The sequence below is a fragment of the Oculina patagonica genome, chromosome 12 (genome assembly GCF_052425735.1).
Source record: "Oculina patagonica isolate OP01 chromosome 12, crgOcupat, whole genome shotgun sequence".
Classification (NCBI taxonomy): domain Eukaryota; kingdom Metazoa; phylum Cnidaria; class Anthozoa; order Scleractinia; family Oculinidae; genus Oculina; species Oculina patagonica.
Genome location: NC_135769.1, coordinates 19,171,445 through 19,188,442, shown reverse-complemented (window position 1 = coordinate 19,188,442; position 16,998 = coordinate 19,171,445). Strand labels below are relative to the sequence as shown.

At 38.8% G+C, this 16,998-nt stretch overlaps 1 protein-coding gene and 1 long non-coding RNA gene across 7 annotated transcripts in view; both read right to left on the bottom strand.

Moving 5' to 3' along the window:
• Window positions 1-253: 253 nt before the first annotated feature.
• On the bottom strand, window positions 254-9,985 carry LOC144632528 (uncharacterized). Of its 4 annotated transcripts, XR_013566912.1 has the most exons (6): window positions 9,758-9,985; window positions 7,078-7,237; window positions 5,695-5,802; window positions 5,226-5,271; window positions 4,987-5,079; window positions 254-523 (listed from the first exon to the last, which is right to left on the bottom strand). It is a non-coding gene; the product is annotated as an uncharacterized LOC144632528 (long non-coding RNA). The 4 variants fall into 4 exon arrangements; XR_013566914.1 differs by lacking the exons at window positions 7,078-7,237; window positions 9,758-9,985 and adding an exon at window positions 6,663-6,853; XR_013566913.1 differs by lacking the exons at window positions 7,078-7,237; window positions 9,758-9,985 and adding an exon at window positions 6,324-6,519.
• Window positions 9,986-12,993: 3,008 nt separating this feature from the next.
• The window catches only part of LOC144632514 (ATP-binding cassette sub-family C member 4-like), a 35,272-nt gene continuing 31,267 nt past the window's right edge, over window positions 12,994-16,998 (bottom strand). For all 3 annotated transcript variants that reach the window (XM_078491175.1, XM_078491176.1, XM_078491177.1), the window contains exons 5-7: window positions 15,672-16,242; window positions 15,123-15,259; window positions 12,994-14,625 (exon numbers count right to left, since the gene is read on the bottom strand). In XM_078491175.1, coding sequence (XP_078347301.1) covers window positions 13,715-14,625; window positions 15,123-15,259; window positions 15,672-16,242 — 1,619 coding nt within the window. In that variant the 3' untranslated portion in view covers window positions 12,994-13,714. The remainder of the gene's footprint in view (window positions 14,626-15,122; window positions 15,260-15,671; window positions 16,243-16,998) is intronic.

The following is a 16,998-nucleotide window of genomic DNA, read 5'->3' as shown; positions in this document are numbered from 1 at the left end:
AAACAGCTTAAAGTCACTGTGACGTCAAAATTCGTTGCCATGGCAACTACAAAAGTGGTCAAAGATACCTTATTTTTGACTGTTTAAGGCTAATTACTCTAAAACTAGACGGTGAAAGTTTTTGTTTTCCATAATATTTTTATCTACTGTCAGAAATGATCAGAGCCACCTTAAATTTATGCAAAAATAACGTAGCTCCAAATCCTTTTGACAGATTTCTTTAAAAATTTGCAAAAATGTTTATTTTGTCGGTTGGATAAAAATATGTGAAAAAGAAAAACTTTCACCAAATAGATTTTGCGTTGTTAGCCTCAGAAGGTCCAAAATAGTGTAAAGATTTTCCGTAACGTTATTGGTATAGCTGTGATGGAATACCAAAGACGGGCATGTTTAATTCTGACTAAACTATTAAGAGCCACCTTAAATCGTTTTCTAACTCATTTCAGTGACAAACATGGAGCAAAGTTCAATCTCCGTCGATTCTGTCTCAGTCGCATTATTTGGCTTGTGTAGTAGTCGAGTCCTGAGATATAACAAGAAAAAAGAAACAAGACAATTTAGATTCAAATAAAGAAGCTGGCAGTTAATGCGTTAATCAGTCAATAAAAAACAACCAAACATTACACGACATTGTTGCTGTTATAATCTTAACAGGTTATGATATGAAGCTTCAAGGCGCTGCTAGGAGGGAAGGTTGTTGTCCTCTGTGGGGCAAAAATGTGAAAGCAGTTGCAGAATACAGAAAAGAATAGAAGAAAAGATTACAAAGTAGTGTGTTTTACGGCTTTTTCGTCAAGCCAACGCCTCCTTTAAGGTCGGGACACACTAGGCGACAAGTCGCAGTGACAGGTCTCTGCAACAAGTCGTTCCGTGTGCACGGCTTCAAAACAAGTCGCGACAAGGCGCTTGTTCGGTGACTCGCAGCGAATTTGGAAGAGTGGGAATGTGGACAAGACGCTCTCTCATTGGTCATTTTGTCGCAGCGACTTGTTGCAGAAGTGTGCACACGCTGCGACAACGCTCCTTTCGCTCATTTTGTCGCTGCAATCAGTCGCAAGAATTCAACCCAGTTTGAATTCGTGCAACTACCTTATTATAGGAATATAACGTAGCATTTTAAAAACGCGAACAAAATGTACGCGTAATAAAATTAACGCGAATTTAAGAAAAGTTCTGGTTAAATCCTTATAGTGAAAAAGTTAACGTCAATAAAATTAACGCGAATTTTTGAAATTCACGTTAATAACATGTATCGTTAATTTCCTATAATAAGGATCGCAGTGACAAAATTCTGTGGCAGCGACAAAGATTGGCGCGAAAATGCACTATGTCACACAAGGCGACATGTTGCAGTGACTTGTCGCCTAGTGCGTCCCGACCTTAACCGTTAAATGGAGTTTTCAAGTAACTTGGGAATAGAGTTGTTTGCATTATCAAGCATGTGTGGTGAACGTTGTAACAAAATCTTTTCAACCGTTTTAAAGATTTTGGAGTGGTCTTCAGAAAAAAAATCGTTTTCGAGATTGTGTGAATCAAAGAACATCGACAAAACTTTCATAGCACTAAAACATAACTAATTTCGAGTTTTTCTGTTGGTTGTTTCCCTGAAAAATGTTTGCATTGACAACGAGAAAACATGTAGCCAGAAACACTCGTAGCGCGCGCATGCTTCCCCAATGTTATCCAGTTTTGCCACAAGGGAAGCATTATTTCCAGCATTAATTTTTGTCTCCAGGAAGCAAAATTTGCTTCTGCTACACCGCAGACACATTCCGTGTTTCCGCGGGGCAACCATGGCAAAACGAGGAAACAAAATGGCAACATGTTCCCTTGTTTGGCTAGACTCTGTTTGAGCCCTAGTTTTCTGAACGAGCGAATAGTCAGCTCGGCTGCGTCTCGTTGACTATCGCTCATTTATAAAATAACTCAGATACTATGCGCGCTCTGATTGGTCAAATTGGTCAAAAAACCTATGCATTATTGTACCGGTAAACTTCCGCTTTAGTCCCGACATGGCTGTACTACGCTCGATTACGCATAAGGACGAAGAATTAACTTTAGTTTAATGTCTTCTTTTGGTCTATCTGATGGTTAAAACAGAGGATATGATTCTCATTGTGAAAATTTACTGACGGTGGATCACAAAAATAAATTTTCCCGCCCAACACAGTTGGAGCGAAGGAACTAGAAAAAACGAAAACGCAGAGACAAACGTATGAAAAGAAACACAATAAACAGGTCCGCTTTCACCAGACTGGAAAAATCTTATAAACATGCGTTCCATTCAACAATTATTCGGAAATGCAATTTGAAAGGAATTTTAAAAACCTGCATCAAATTGGTCGCAATGAAAGCTTACTTGAATTATTTTGATGGCAGAAACTTTATACTGTAACGATACGTTTTATGGCTATCGGGCTTTTATTTGCTTGTGCTTGAAACTCTCGACGGATGAATGGACGGGACGATTCGGTAAATAATGTATTTCGACGCGGGACGGGGAGGACAACTCGGTAGAGCCACTGGCTAGGCTGCCGGCACTCGTTACGTATGCCAGAAGTACGGAGAACTTGCTCTTCAGCCTTAGTGGACGTCAACACAGCAGAAAACCATGAAACTTCTTTAGAACTCAGCAAATCTTCTTTATATACTACTTATTAACCGAGAGTGAGGTCATTACAGGGGAATCTCAGACCGAGGCCTTGATGTATTGACCGAGCGACAGCGAGGTCAATACATCAAGGTCGAGGTCTGAGATTCCCCTGTAATGACCGAACGGACGAGGTTAATAAGTTATTTATTATATGGCCTTTAAGCACTATTCAAAAACAGAGTATAATCAAGGGAAAAAACACTGGAGGTAAAACTCGCTCTCTGTGGCTCTCTTCGTCGCTCATACAAAAGAAGTATCGGTATGCTTATATTTTTCTTTTAGTTATTGAAAAGATAGTTATATTTTGTCGGCATTTTTTGTTGTTTTTGCCCCCTCGCTAGTAGCTTTTACTCAGAACTCAAAAAACCGTCGAGCCGAGAAAAATTTTCATAATGCCCGGTCATTACAAGAAAATAATGCCCGCTCAGCAGCCAATCAGAGCGCGCGTACTCTTGTAGCCATATAATAATGTAGGATAAACTTTGACGGTACTTCACACTAACTCATAGTATATCTTCTAGAGGTAATCCAGTAAGGTAGTCATCAAGGTAATCAAGGTAATCGATTTGTAACAGTTTACGCGTTACTTATATACTAATCAAGGCAAATACAGTTGTCTTTCGCTATTGAGTTCTAATACAAAAGAGATCTTATTGTACGTGAATGAAAGTTAGTTTTTCATGCGAGCGATTTATGTATTTTCCAGAATATGATATTTCCATTGGTTAAGTTGTAATTAAAAATCCAGATTAACTTTTGAATCATTTACCTTGAGGAATATAATGCGAGAATAAAAGGTTACTTTTGAAATGCAAAATCTATTATGCTTATGAATAGGTTGACTTACTAAGCTATTTGCAAAGTCTGGGCAGATGTTCTTTTGAGATCTTTTCCTAATGTAAACTTTGTACTGAACTTATTGTATCCTAAAATAACTACTTCTGAATTGTATTGTATCGTTAAACATATTTGGAACGAAGGTCAAGTTTTCAGATAGAATGGTAGTTTCATGTGCAATTCACAGGTATTTTCTGGTTTTGAGGTATTTTCTGAGTTCGTTTCCTTATACTTAGATAGGGGTCTAATTCCTATCGTGACAATACGCTGAGTCCCGTACGCGCTTGAAATATAATTTCAGTTTCATGTGCTTTCAGTGCTTTCTGCCAAGTGCTTTCTTGGGCCACAATTTGCTAGATTTCCACGTCAAAGAACTTTTAAATCGTTGAATACATTTTGTACCGTCACAGTTTGCCTTATCTCTTTTGACTTTTATAGCTTTAAGAGAAATTTTAAACGTTTTTGTCGCGTCGATTCGTGAATTTTGTGCGTGGAGCCGAAAGCGTTGTCGCAGCGTGTGTACACGTCTGCGACAAATTGCTGCGACAAAATATAAATTAACCAATAAGAGAGCGTCATGTATTTTCGCCATATTGAATTGGAAAACTAGTTCGCATTCCCGCTCTTCCAAATTCGTTGTTTGTGCACCGAACAAACACCTTGTCGCAGCGACTTGTTTTTAAGCAGTACACACGGAGCGACTTGTCGCATAGTGTGTCCAGACCTTAAGACATTTGATCACAAAAAATTAAATAGATTCCTATTTCTTTGACGAACGTTTCCTATAGTTATTTCATAAAAGCAATAAACCGCACTTTCTAGGGCTTTACTGGCGTAATAAAACCACTTGGGATGTTGGGAGAACACTCGAAAAGCTTGTAAATCACTCGCCTGCCGGCTCGTGATTTACAAGCTTTTCTCGTGTTCTCCCGCGTGGTTTTATTAGGCCAGTAAAGAAAACGAGGGCGAGTGGTCTTACCGGTTTAGCAGAAACTCTAAACTCCAAACTTTCAATTTTTGAAAATTGTGCTTAGGGTTACTTCTATGTGGCTTTAAATTAACAAAGTTATTTGACATTTTAACTTTTTCAGTTGCAAATGATTATGGAAAGGTTCTTATTATAATTATATATTGTTTTTATAATTATTAGTGAAGTCGTTTGTTTGCTCTTTGCTTATTTTGCTAAAAATTTTGTAGTACTGCTACATGCATTTAAGAAATTAATGCAAACCTACTTTGAGGCCATATAAGCCACAACTTGTTGAGGCATAAATTTGGAGGTAACAAGTCTTTCCAAGAGGCCAAATTTAATTTTTCTACCATCATTTGTTTTCTATGTAGGACTGGTGTAACGAGTGAAAGATACAAAAATTTGAGTTTGTTCTATTGGTATATACAGTGGCCAGTATCAAAATGTTCATGTTATCCAGCTATAAATTATTAATTTATTTAGTGTTGTCAAATATTGCATTTATTGACAAGCAGGCTATACTCACTATCTTTCACCTCATGCAAGTAAAAAACAACTCTTTGCATCCAGAGTTTGTCTCGACAAAGCTGTCGTAATGTAGGAGCGTTCTCCTCTTGGGCTGCAAAAGAAATACTCCTGTGTTTCTTTTGAGCTCTTCTACAGTTTTTAGCCGTTATTGTGATATTTCAGTTAATTCTATGAACAGTTGGTCAGTGCCAAAATTGCCTAAAATTGCGTGACGTAGCCCCTTTAATGAATGCTCACCTTTTTTTCTTGACCCTTCAAGAATCTTCATACTTGCATTCGTCACCTGTGTTAAATTTTTAAGTCATCATGTAAGGCCAAACATTACTTGCAAACATCATGTTAAGTTTAAGCAAGAACAAAATCTCAGTATGTTTATCAACCACACTGTAACCTTATCATTGAGCCAACCGACTTTAAATTTGGGCGACAGTTTTAAGGTGATTCCCTAGTATGGCAATGCACACCCTTACTGCGCAGAATTGTTCGCGTTATTAGCGCGTACACAAATGAAATGGCCGCTTTTTTCCATGCGGCTTGGCTCGTGGAAGATATAAATAATCGTTTTTCGTAAACAATACTACACAATACACACAATACTACAATACCAAAAACCTCTATGTCCCTCTCTTCACTATATCTCTGTAATCATTATGGTGTACTACATTGTGTACTAAATAAAGCAACAGAAAAATAAAAATTAACTCACCATGGCCATCTGGAGTCTAGTTTTAATTCCCCGTGTGGTTCAGTCTATCTTGGTAGGTTCTCTTTTTGGTGTGGATATGCCTGTCGTCCTTCTTATCAACAATAAAGGCTATTAAAGATAAAAGACACAATCTTATTTCAAGCTGCAGATTGCAAATGTTATTTCATGTACAAATGTAAGTTGCATGGTAGAATGGCCTAATGGCTGTCTATATGAGACTATGAATCTAGATGCTGGGGATAATTAGTCCTCAAGGCCATTGCCCTTGTGGCATGTTCTTGAGTTAAGGGCAACTTACTTTTGAATCACAGTGCTCGCTCTTACCACCCAGATGCATAAATAAGTATACTGGTAGGACAATCCCAGAAACCTATAGGGGGAAACCTATGGATTTCATACAATCACTTTCATATTAAATCCCATCTGGGGCAGAGGGAGGTAAAACAGGTAAAGTGTATGTTTGGACCTAGTGACCCATCAAGCCAGAGTTTATGCCAGTTTTTAAAAAAAAACGGATGGGATGCTAGTCCATCACAGGGTTATCCCCAGCATTAAATTTGGTGGTACCCATTTAAAAACCGGGGTGGAGAGAGGCACTATTGTATGAGAGTTACCGGTAAGTGTCTTACCTAAGAACACAAAGTCGATGTCGTCACACCAGCCATGGCCAGGGCTTAAACCCAGACTGTTTGATCCAAAGTTTAGGGGCTAACCATTAGGCCAGCACACCTCCAACAAAGGGAAGTGTCACTGTATGTGCCACAGAACATGACAAGTCCAGTATTAATTTGATGAGCTTCTTAGCCATGAGCTCAGAAACAGAATTTACATGTACTTCAATGTGATGTACCATTAATAGAATTAAAATTTACCACAGAAAGTACACTGTACATAGAGTCTAATTCTCAGTCTCTAGATAGCTCTAGAGAAACTAGTCAGAAGAAAAACCAAAACCAGTAATGACTCACTTGTGCATGTTTGCCTTTGCCTTGCACTGGCTACATGTTCTTACTGTGAGATTTTATTGATTCACTGGATTGTTTGCAGCTAGAGTGATTCAGTTTGGATTGGTTTACAATGCATTGGGATGCCACCTGACGTGAATACCATCCAGTGCAATGTTAATGTGGACAGTACACTTAAGCTATGGTTTCTGTGTGTCTTGCAGTTATGACCAGCAAAATCTGAAGGAATCCACCAGCTAGTTTGCAGGTAAGCCAGAAAAAGGAAAACATATTTAGAAAATCATTTACTGGTAATAAGTAGGGAAGGGGAAAAAGTCTAAATTCTACAAACTTTGAAATATATGCTTTTTATGAATGACGCAACTTATGTAATTATGTTTGATACTCTATACTGTAACAATTAATGTACAAAATGTACCTTAAGTACAGCCTGCAATCAGACATTCAAAAGAAGGATGCTGATGTTATCCCTATTTTCAAAGCAATTGCATTCCAGTTAATGGTTGTGGACCCAAGGGTAAACCACATGTACATGTTCGTCATTCATGTTGCGCCAAGATGGAACACAGCCCCAAAAGCTAGAAAAGAAAAGAAAAGAAAAAAATCAATTAGCTTCTTTTGGTTTTTAAAGAACACTTTTATGTGAAATTGTGCACTGACTTGTACATGTTGAGAGCGGTTTTCGATTGCATGTTGTAACATATATATCTACTCTGACAAATCACAAAAGACACACTCAGACAATCCAGTTCAAATGGATTAAAACTCTGAGCAAATACGCCTAGCTGGAACAAAGCACTGGGTGTTTTATATGGAGCTGTACAGTCAGTTACTTTTTTGTCTGCAAGATGTTTCAGTTATGCACCAGTCATTTTAATGCGGGGAGTATGCTATACAAATAAGTCAGTCTTTGTATTCTGGACCGGGAAAAGCAGGGCCGTCACACATTATTATACTGACTTGCTCGATCAATTGGATATATACTTTGCAAAGTTTCTTTTCGCTATCAATCAAAGAATACTATTATAACAGAAGATTTTCAAAGTCTGGCCAAGAAAGTAGGCATATTTGATATTGATATTATATTTGATAAATTTGCATGACTCACTGCACTGATCTGGAATTTTGTAAGACTTGACCTGTTGATGACCTACCAGTATTTGATACTATGACTAAATTAGCATTCTTCTGTGCCATCTGGATTTATGTCTATTATTAAATTTTGCAATTTGTTTAGTAGTTGCCTTCTTCCTTGTCCACTGAGGGGCCTTTGCAAGTGTAACGCTTGCTGCTCTGAAATCAGCAAGTTCATTTCACAGCTTAACCAACAATATTATTACCAGTATACCATATCATCATCCCTTTTTATGCTTAGTTATTCAGGGCCTAACCGGACATTTGCTTTAGGCAAGGCAAGATCTTGCTAGGGGGTTCTGGGGGCATGCCCTTCAGAAAATTTTGAAATGTAGAAGCTCTGAAACTCTTTCTTCTTCATAAAGTATTTTTTGTTCAACTTTGGATTATTTTCCAAACAAAACACATTTTTTTTTTTAAATTTTGGGTTTAAATCAAGACAAAGCAAGTGCCTCGTCTTGCCTCTTGCTAGTTACACCCCCGTTATTACAAGTTTTTTTGTAAGGGAGGACCATGCTTGTGAACATATGGGGGTGGGGGAGTTCACCATTCACCCTTCTCCCAGCTGGGGACCGGTGACTTTACTTGCTTTCATTGGCATAAAAGGTGAATGCCCGGGTCATGCCAGGGAGTAATGCCGGTCAACTTGCCATCAGGGAGTCTTGCCACTAACCAACTGGCCACCAAGTGAAGTCACCTCCCCATGCTTAAAAAGCGAGAAATATTCTGGGTTTTCACTCCCTCGCTTGGTGGCGAGATGATGGATACCCCAGGGAAGGGGGGTGTGGGGTTTCAAATGCAGGGCCATAGCTAGTCACAGGCAAACTGAGGCATTTGCCTCAGCAAAAATCCCAATTTATTAATTTTTTTCAAGTTCCTGTAGGATATAGCACTACCGCTAGTAAGTAAGTAAATATAAAATCAAAGTGGCTTTAAGCCACTAACCTCGGAAAATATTATGAAACAAGAATCAAAGACAAAAAACTGACAAATAAAGATTTGCCAAAACAAACAAACTTTCAACACTTCAGTTCATTTCACTAAGTGTGATTGTCATCTACTAAGCTGCCAATCAAGAGTTGGCCAAAAGGTCAAGAGATAAATTTCCCATCCATTGCAAATTGTCTTCTTTCTTTATAATTTTCCTTTTTGTTATTTGGAAGGTTATATAATTAGGCAAAATAATAATATCATTGGAAAAATTAAGTTTTGGTCTATTTCAAGAAAACTGACACAATATTTCAGCTGGTAATAAAGCATGATATTATTATGTAATTAAACTAGAAATGTAGGTAATCAGAGAACAGGTCTCATTCTCTTGAGGCCTTAAAACACTTGCACGCATTGGTGCCTATGTTAACAGGAATCGAGAGAAATTCACTCTGCTCACTACGACTCTTTTGCAAGTTAAAAAGTGCCTCTTTTTGTGATATTGCCTTGGTAAGATTTTTCTTCTGGCTGAAGCCCTGAAATGACTGGTGCATTATTGTTGCATTCTACAAGCATGTGTTAAGCTATTAGAAAGTTGCTTTCAATTAAAGTTTACAGCTCAGGGCGGCTGGCCATTCCATTTCATATCCACCCCAACCCCTGTTGACGAGTTTTTCTGAAGTCATTTTTGAGGGGGTAGCACTGTCCTATTCTTTGATTCTTCACATATTTCTGAAGGGGAAAGGGGAAAAGTTTATTTTCTGATTGGGTTAAGAAAAGACGGTTTTTTTTGAGGGGGACATCATGTCAGCACTTTGATTTTTTTCTTAGGAGGGTAAATTTTGACTAACCTTGTCAACACGGGGGGGGGGGGGGGTATAAAATGGGATGGCCCTCAATGTTTGTACTTTGCTAATTTATAGCTTACATGAATTTTCTCACGAATAAACACAACTGAAGCTTAACAAAAATCATTCCTTCAGTCACATTAAAATTCTGTGAAGTAAGCGTACATAAACACTGATATTACTCACCAATATTAAAAGCAGTGCACATGGTTGCCGTACAGTTTCAAACTTCGTGCTAATATAAAACCAAATAGAGCTGCCCAAAACAGAGCCTTGTTCGGCGAGCGAAACATGTCAGACGTTGACAACCCACCAAAGAACTATAAGACGTCAAAACTGTATTCCAGAGTCAATAAATGGTCGCTTGAAGCAGAGCTGCTTGAAGACGAAGGTTTACAAAATTGCCGCCATCTTTGTTGCTTGCGAGCCTTGGAGCCAGGATCACGCGGCCATAGAATCACGGCGCGTCGCGGGAGGGGTGGGATATGATTTATAGCGAATGCAGATCAGATAGAATTTTACATTTTGTTTGTGTGTACGCATTTCGAACGCATTGGCATTTTACATATTTCATTTACCCTGTAAAATGTCATTTCAGTCTACGGTTAACCGTTGACTGAAATTGACTAACCGATCAGGCGTTGTTTTTCCTTGCAAAGTCGAGAGAGGGAAGTAGTACTATAGGGAGGGCATGATTTCAGGTCAGGCATCGTCTACACGGACGCGGTTATTAATAAACACGGTTTCGAAACCGCGTCGAAAACGACACGGTTTCGAAGTGTTTACACGAAACATATCCTACCGTTTTCCAAGTGTTTTTGAACGTGATTGTATAAGCAAGCGCTGCACTCTTTGCGAGGTTCGTCATGTTTACTCTTCGCGATCCAGTCAATTTGTGGCAAAGCACTTAACCGTTTTCAAATCGATGCGGTTTTGCCGTCTGCACGACCAATGAAACCGTATCGTTTTGAAAACGCTCCACTTTTGAGAGCGTTTTCAAAACGATCCGGTTTCAGTTGTATCTCGATCGGCGCCGTGTAAACGAAAGGCGTAACTGCATCGAAAGCGATGCGGTTACAACTGAAACCGCGTCCGTGTAAACACGCGCCATTATCGCAGTCGTTTAATAAAAGCAGTAAACCTCTCATTTCATTGGCATAATAAACCTCTTGGACCAAATAGATATTTAAGTAAGAACTTGTACATAGTGAGTCCATTTTACTAATAAACATAATCAAATGGATATTACTAGGAAAACTTTAAAAGCTAAAGCAAAATATTTGACTGCTTAAAACTCTTTAAAATGCTACAATTCACCACAAAGCGAATTTTAACTAGATAATTTAATTTTACTTACTCCTAACAGTTAAGTTTTATATTTAATAAAACTCAGCAACTAAATAACTACGGTAAGTTCCATTTTATCAACTAAAATATTTCCTGACTCTTTTCGTTGTTCGGTTCCAGTTCGTTATTTTTCTATTTTTGTTTTTTTGCACTTTTCGTTTCTGAACAAGGGAAGGCAAACTTCATGGATTAGTGCGCATGATTATACACGTAACGGCATACATGCTTAGTCACGGTTTATTTGGATCAAACTATTGTGCCGCATTAAGTTTTCTACGCAGTTCGATCAGCCTTGCAGTTTCACGTTTCATGTTTTCACAACGCTCGTGTGTGTTTCCATAACGCGAAAGAATACAGTCAAGAAGCGTTTTCTCGACCAAACTTCATGGATAAGTGCGCATGATTTTGTAAGGTCAACTGTGCATACATCAACCTCTTCCCCAGGGTCTTTTCCGTTTTCAAAATGGCAGCCGCCATTTTGAAAACTCTCCTATCTCACTATGGCTTCAACAGGCAACATATCGGCTGGGGAAGTGAAGAAAAACTTTTAACCGTCTAGAAAAAAATATGAAAAAAGGTAACAAAATGATTTTGACACAGTTCCTATTTTGTCCATGCAGGCAGTTTATTTATTGAGGCTACACGTCATCGGACTCAGGTGATGACGTTTAAGGTCGCGCGGGACCCTTGCTCATTAATAAATTCATTAGCCAAATTTCTTGACGGAGTGCTATCTTGTAAAGCTTTAATTCACTACATTTTGAACATCGATTCCTCTAAAATTTAACAAGGATATTCGGGGATGATGGAATTACATCATGATTGTCCTTTTACTGAGAGATGACCGTTGTCTGTTATGTTACAAGCCCTTAAAAGTTTAACTGCAGGTAATGCGATTTTGTGTCCAAGTTTTCAGCTAGAACAGCGCACCAAATTAAATGATTATATAGCTTAGTGATAAATCATAACCTCCTTTGTGCTATCACTAGAACGAAATTTTCGTTTTCAAAACCTGCTACAAGTTAATGGCTTCTAAGAGAGCAAAAATGTGAAATCTAAACTTTGAAACGTGCTATCTTCATTTTAAGAGGGAAATTTAAAAATTCGCTCTAGTCATAGCACAATACAGTACACCAAGTTTATGTTCCTCGCAAATCAACTCTTGAAATTCTATATCGGCGGAGAAAACTTGGACACAAAATTGCAGGTTTTGAGGCTTCCGAAGACCTTCCGAGTCAATGTTTACAACAACGTGTGATATATTCAAAGCTGTGAATCTAATTATGATAATTCCCTATGTTCCAGCGCACGTGCACAAAGCTGACAACAATTACTAGTAATTACTTGTACAAAAGAGTTTAAAACAAACATTCTCTTGAATATTTCGTTTGTTGTCGGCTTCAGTCGTCCGGCAGTTCGTGCATACTCTTTAAATAAATACATACTAATGATTGCAAGGGTCCTGCGCGACCTTAAAGTGGACAAAGTTCTACATACGAACTTCGAGTTCTGAAAAAAAAATTCCTCACATAACTGCTGACTACAAACCCCCTTTACATCTACACCTTATACTCATTTTTCTTAATTTGAATCATACAAAGTCAAAATGAAACACTAGGAAACCATCAATAATAATATGGCTGAGACAATATATCATACACCGATTCCAGAGAAGTTTATACAAAGGGTGTTTCCCACATGTTTAGTGCGATGTGTGGTTCTAACTGTATTTCAAGATGTGGTTAATATTCAACGACATAAGGTCAATTATACTACCACTACCACTACCACTACCGCTGCTACTGCTACTGCTACTGCTATTGCTACCAGGCTGCCACTGCTACTATAATTTTTATAATGCTTTTTCCCAAAGGTTCAATGGCACTATGCAAAAAAAATAGAATTACAAAAATATGTAACAAAAACTAGTTAAACTAACTTACTAACTAACCTACTCTATAAAATTAAATACAAACTTCAATTTTAAAAACTTCAACTCCAAAGTATGTTCCACACAGTTCATGTCGACAACACAAACGAACGCCCCCCCCCCCCCCCCCCCCCAAGGCTTGTAAAGAAGATTTTGACTGGACGATCTTATTGTCCTAGCTGGGCCGTAGGGCTTGAGCAGAACTACGATGTACTGGGCAGCTTTATCACGAAGAGCCTTAAAGATAGTGACTGCAATTTTAAAGATGATCCTTTGTCCTACCGGAAGCCAATGAGGATTTTTGAGTAAAGGAGTAACATGATCGTATTTTTTGAGAGTTGGATAAGCTTGGCTTTGAGGACTAAATTAAGTCTCTTCAAAATAAAGTTAGGTAATAATGCAGAATAGCTTGACTGATACATGTTTTAAAGATACTAGCGCAGTACCGCTAACGTATTGTAAATGTAAAAAAATGTAAATGTTGTTTATAGTCTTCATGCACTTAGCTTCGAGATAGCTAGTTTACAGGCATGCCACTGAAACAGAGGAAACAAATATTTCAAATGAACATAACCTGGATAAAAATCCCAACTGGCAGGAGGCAGACCAGTTGGCTATATACAAAGCGTGACAGAGGTTTCAAACTCGGGACTACCGAGAACAAATCCAGTTAGTGGCAGGAGAAGGTCTTGAACCCGGGACCTCCAGATTACAACACCAGCGCCCTAAACCACTCGGCCACGCTTATCTTGTTCTTTTAATATTGCGAGTTTGTGTTCGATAACCGCCATCAACAATGAGTGAACATCTCTAAACTGGACAGTGAATGCTTAGTACGGTGTTTCATCAACAAGGACGGTTATTGTTTATCCGATATCTGCAACACGAGCCATTTCTCTCAGGGAACTTCCTTCCCTATTTACCAGTGAATCAAATCTGTCAAATCCGTTAACCTCGCCATTTTTTAAAACCAAAATCATGTCACACTCTTTAATGGTGTTCAAACGATGAGCTATAGTGATAACTGTGGAGTCCCTCAGTTTCTCACGCACTACGTTCCAGATTGTTTGTTCTGTGTCTGGATCCACGTGTGCAGTGGGCTCATCCAAGATGATGATCTTACTTTGCTGCAAGAGCACACGAGCCAAACAAATCAATTGCCGTTCTCCTACACTGACATTTGCACCATGTTCCAACAACTTGTGATCCAGCTTTCCATCTAGACTTTCTACCCACTCTTTCAGTTGCACTTCCTCTAAAGCTTGCCATAAATTTGCATCTTGAAATTGCTCCACGAGATCGAGATTTTTTCTCAGTGATCCACTGAACAGGACAGGGTTTTGGCCAAGAACGGATATACATCGTCGAGCTTCTTGGAGGTTGATCTCTTTTATTCGAATATCATCGACCATTATCTCTCCATCAGCATCTGGCATGCGCATCAGAGCGGCCACAAAAGATGACTTCCCTGCACCCGTGCGGCCTGCAACACCAATCTTTGCTCCTCCTTTGATGGTAAGATTGATTTTTTTCAGTGCTTGAGGTCCCCCCGGATAGTATGTCAGTGATACATCTTGGAATGTGATATTTCCTTTGCGTGGCCAGTTTTCTAGGGGAAGTCGTTTTACTTTGTATCCAGCCTCAGAGTCAAGCTTGGTGTACGTCATAACTCGTTCAACTGACGTCATAAAATTCTCGACATCCGAGGTTTTTCTGACAGCGTATTGAGTAAATTCGGCAGTCTGGATGACATAAACAAGTGCAAGTCCGGCAAACGCTGATTAAAACAAAGGAAAAAAAATAAAAGACATCAATTAACGGAAAGTTGTATGGTGCAGCTGGGTATTTTTTAAAAATCAAACGAGTTAAAATAACCTGCCGTATCACACAACGTTCCTCAAAATTATTTGTTTTTATACGAAATTATCTTTCACTTATTTTTCCCTTTTTTTTAAAATTATAAATTTGTTAAGAGACCTCTTAGTCACATGTGAACAACTGCCACAAATTATGTAAGTTATCATGATTTGTTAGTGTCTCAAGATTTGACCAAATGGTACACTTTTTTAAATCTCCCTTGTACACAATTGTAAACGATGAAATATCCAGCAAAATGATATAGAATTTATCAGTCTTGTAACGAAGCCAGCTACAAGGCGAGCGTGGTTTCATAATAACAGACCCTCGGATGTAGCATTCAGGTCACTGGTACTATAGATACATTAACATGCTTGATTATGATTGTTGAGTGATTTACCTTACAAATGTACCTACCGGCATCTTGAGACACAAACACTGCCGCCAGAGACACAGCACCAATTAACAGGGAAGCGAGAAGATCCAAGCGTACACCGAGCCATCGTCCACTGGCCTTCACCATAATAAATGACTGATTATGAACATCTTGATGTCTACCGGAAGAAAACCAAAGTATATAAATAAATTTTGCCCTATCCCCCATAAACTTCACCTTCATTCACGTCAGCTGATAACTAAAAAATGAAACATCTTTAAAGTAATAATTTATCTGCTCCTTATGTAACTTATGTAAGTGCGTTTGGGAAAATTGAATGAGCTGGCGGTTTTTGCGGGATGTGCCAAGCTATATTTCATATAATCGTGGCTCAAGTTGACAGGGTTACAAGGTGATGAAGTCATGATTGGCCGCTTTTCAAAGGCCATTAAAGTGCCCTTCAAGAATGCGTCCAAGCAAAAAGCATTGCCATTAGATAACACCATAGAGTTAGCACTACCCCGTTGGGTAGCTCCATATCCCTTTCGTAAGATCACAACATGTACATTACAGAAGATTAACCAACATACCTGTAAAACTGATCGACGAAATCCTTTTGTCTGCCTCTTGTCCGAATCGTGTCCAGTCCATTCAGGGTCTCTGAAATGTGGGAGAAGACGGGGCTACGGCATATGGACTCTAACCTTTTCAATTCTCTGGACGTCTTCAAGTAATACCTGGAGATGTATACGACTACCACAGTCAACGGAACAACAAGAAACAGAAGCCATGGATTTGTAACAGTTGGTACGATTATTGATGCAAACACCAACAAGACATACTGGATTGAAGTTAGAAAAGTCTTGGGCAACAGTTCGTCTAGGCAGCCTACATCATTTGAAAATCGATTGAGAATTCTTCCCACGGGATTTGAATCAAAGAACAGAACCGGTGCTTGTAAAATAGCCACAACCATTTTGTCATGAAGACGCTCAGAGCATCTCAGAGAAACCAAAAAGAATCCGTATGCTCGAAGGGCGGCAAAGGTGAGGGACGCACCAACTAAGCACCCATAGATAGTTAGGTTTGTCTTGTCTTTCTGATCTTCTGGAAGTTTCTTTGTTAGAAACGAGAGCCACACGTCAGGAGCAGCTATCATTGCTGACGAAAAAAGACAAAATAAAGGACGGACTATCAGAGAGAGATTTTATTAACTCTCATGAGTATTTTTATTTTGCTATACTCCACTTTTTTACTGGCTCTTGCTACGCCACCCTAAAATTCGGATAAAATTCAAACAGTTAGCCATACTTACTATTTGTTTGGCTTGACTTGTGGTTTAAGCTTGAAGGTGCACTTTCCTTCAGAAATAGTTTTTAAGTTTCTCTTAGCGTGAATTTTTCCCGATCACCTTCGCTTACATAAATTTATTTTGGTATTTTCCGCAACCCACCCCCAAGTGGTCACTTTCCTAATGGTCCGTCCCCTTAAGTAATACAATCACAAGTAAATCGATAATTATGATTATATTTATACCCGTCAAAAAACAAATAAGCTGATCGATGATCAGCTTAGATAAATGTGTAAATGTAAATGTGTCAAGACGATATTTGGCGACCGGTCCTGATGATTTACATATACACAGGCTTACCGTATTTATTCGAATAAGCGCCGCCCCCGAATAACCGCCGCCCTCGAATAAGCGCCGCATTTGGGACAAAAAAGTTAATAAGCGCCGCCCCCAAAAAAGCGCTGCAGTCCCGATGCGGCGCTTATTTGAAGAGTTTCGTTTAACTTAAAACGGCACTTCAAAGCAACTCTAAAACAAGCTTGAACATTTCTTTGCATAAAAAGCGATGTTTTGCAGTTATGAGTGATTGTTTTATCGCTCTCCCATTAGTTTTTCTTTTCAACACT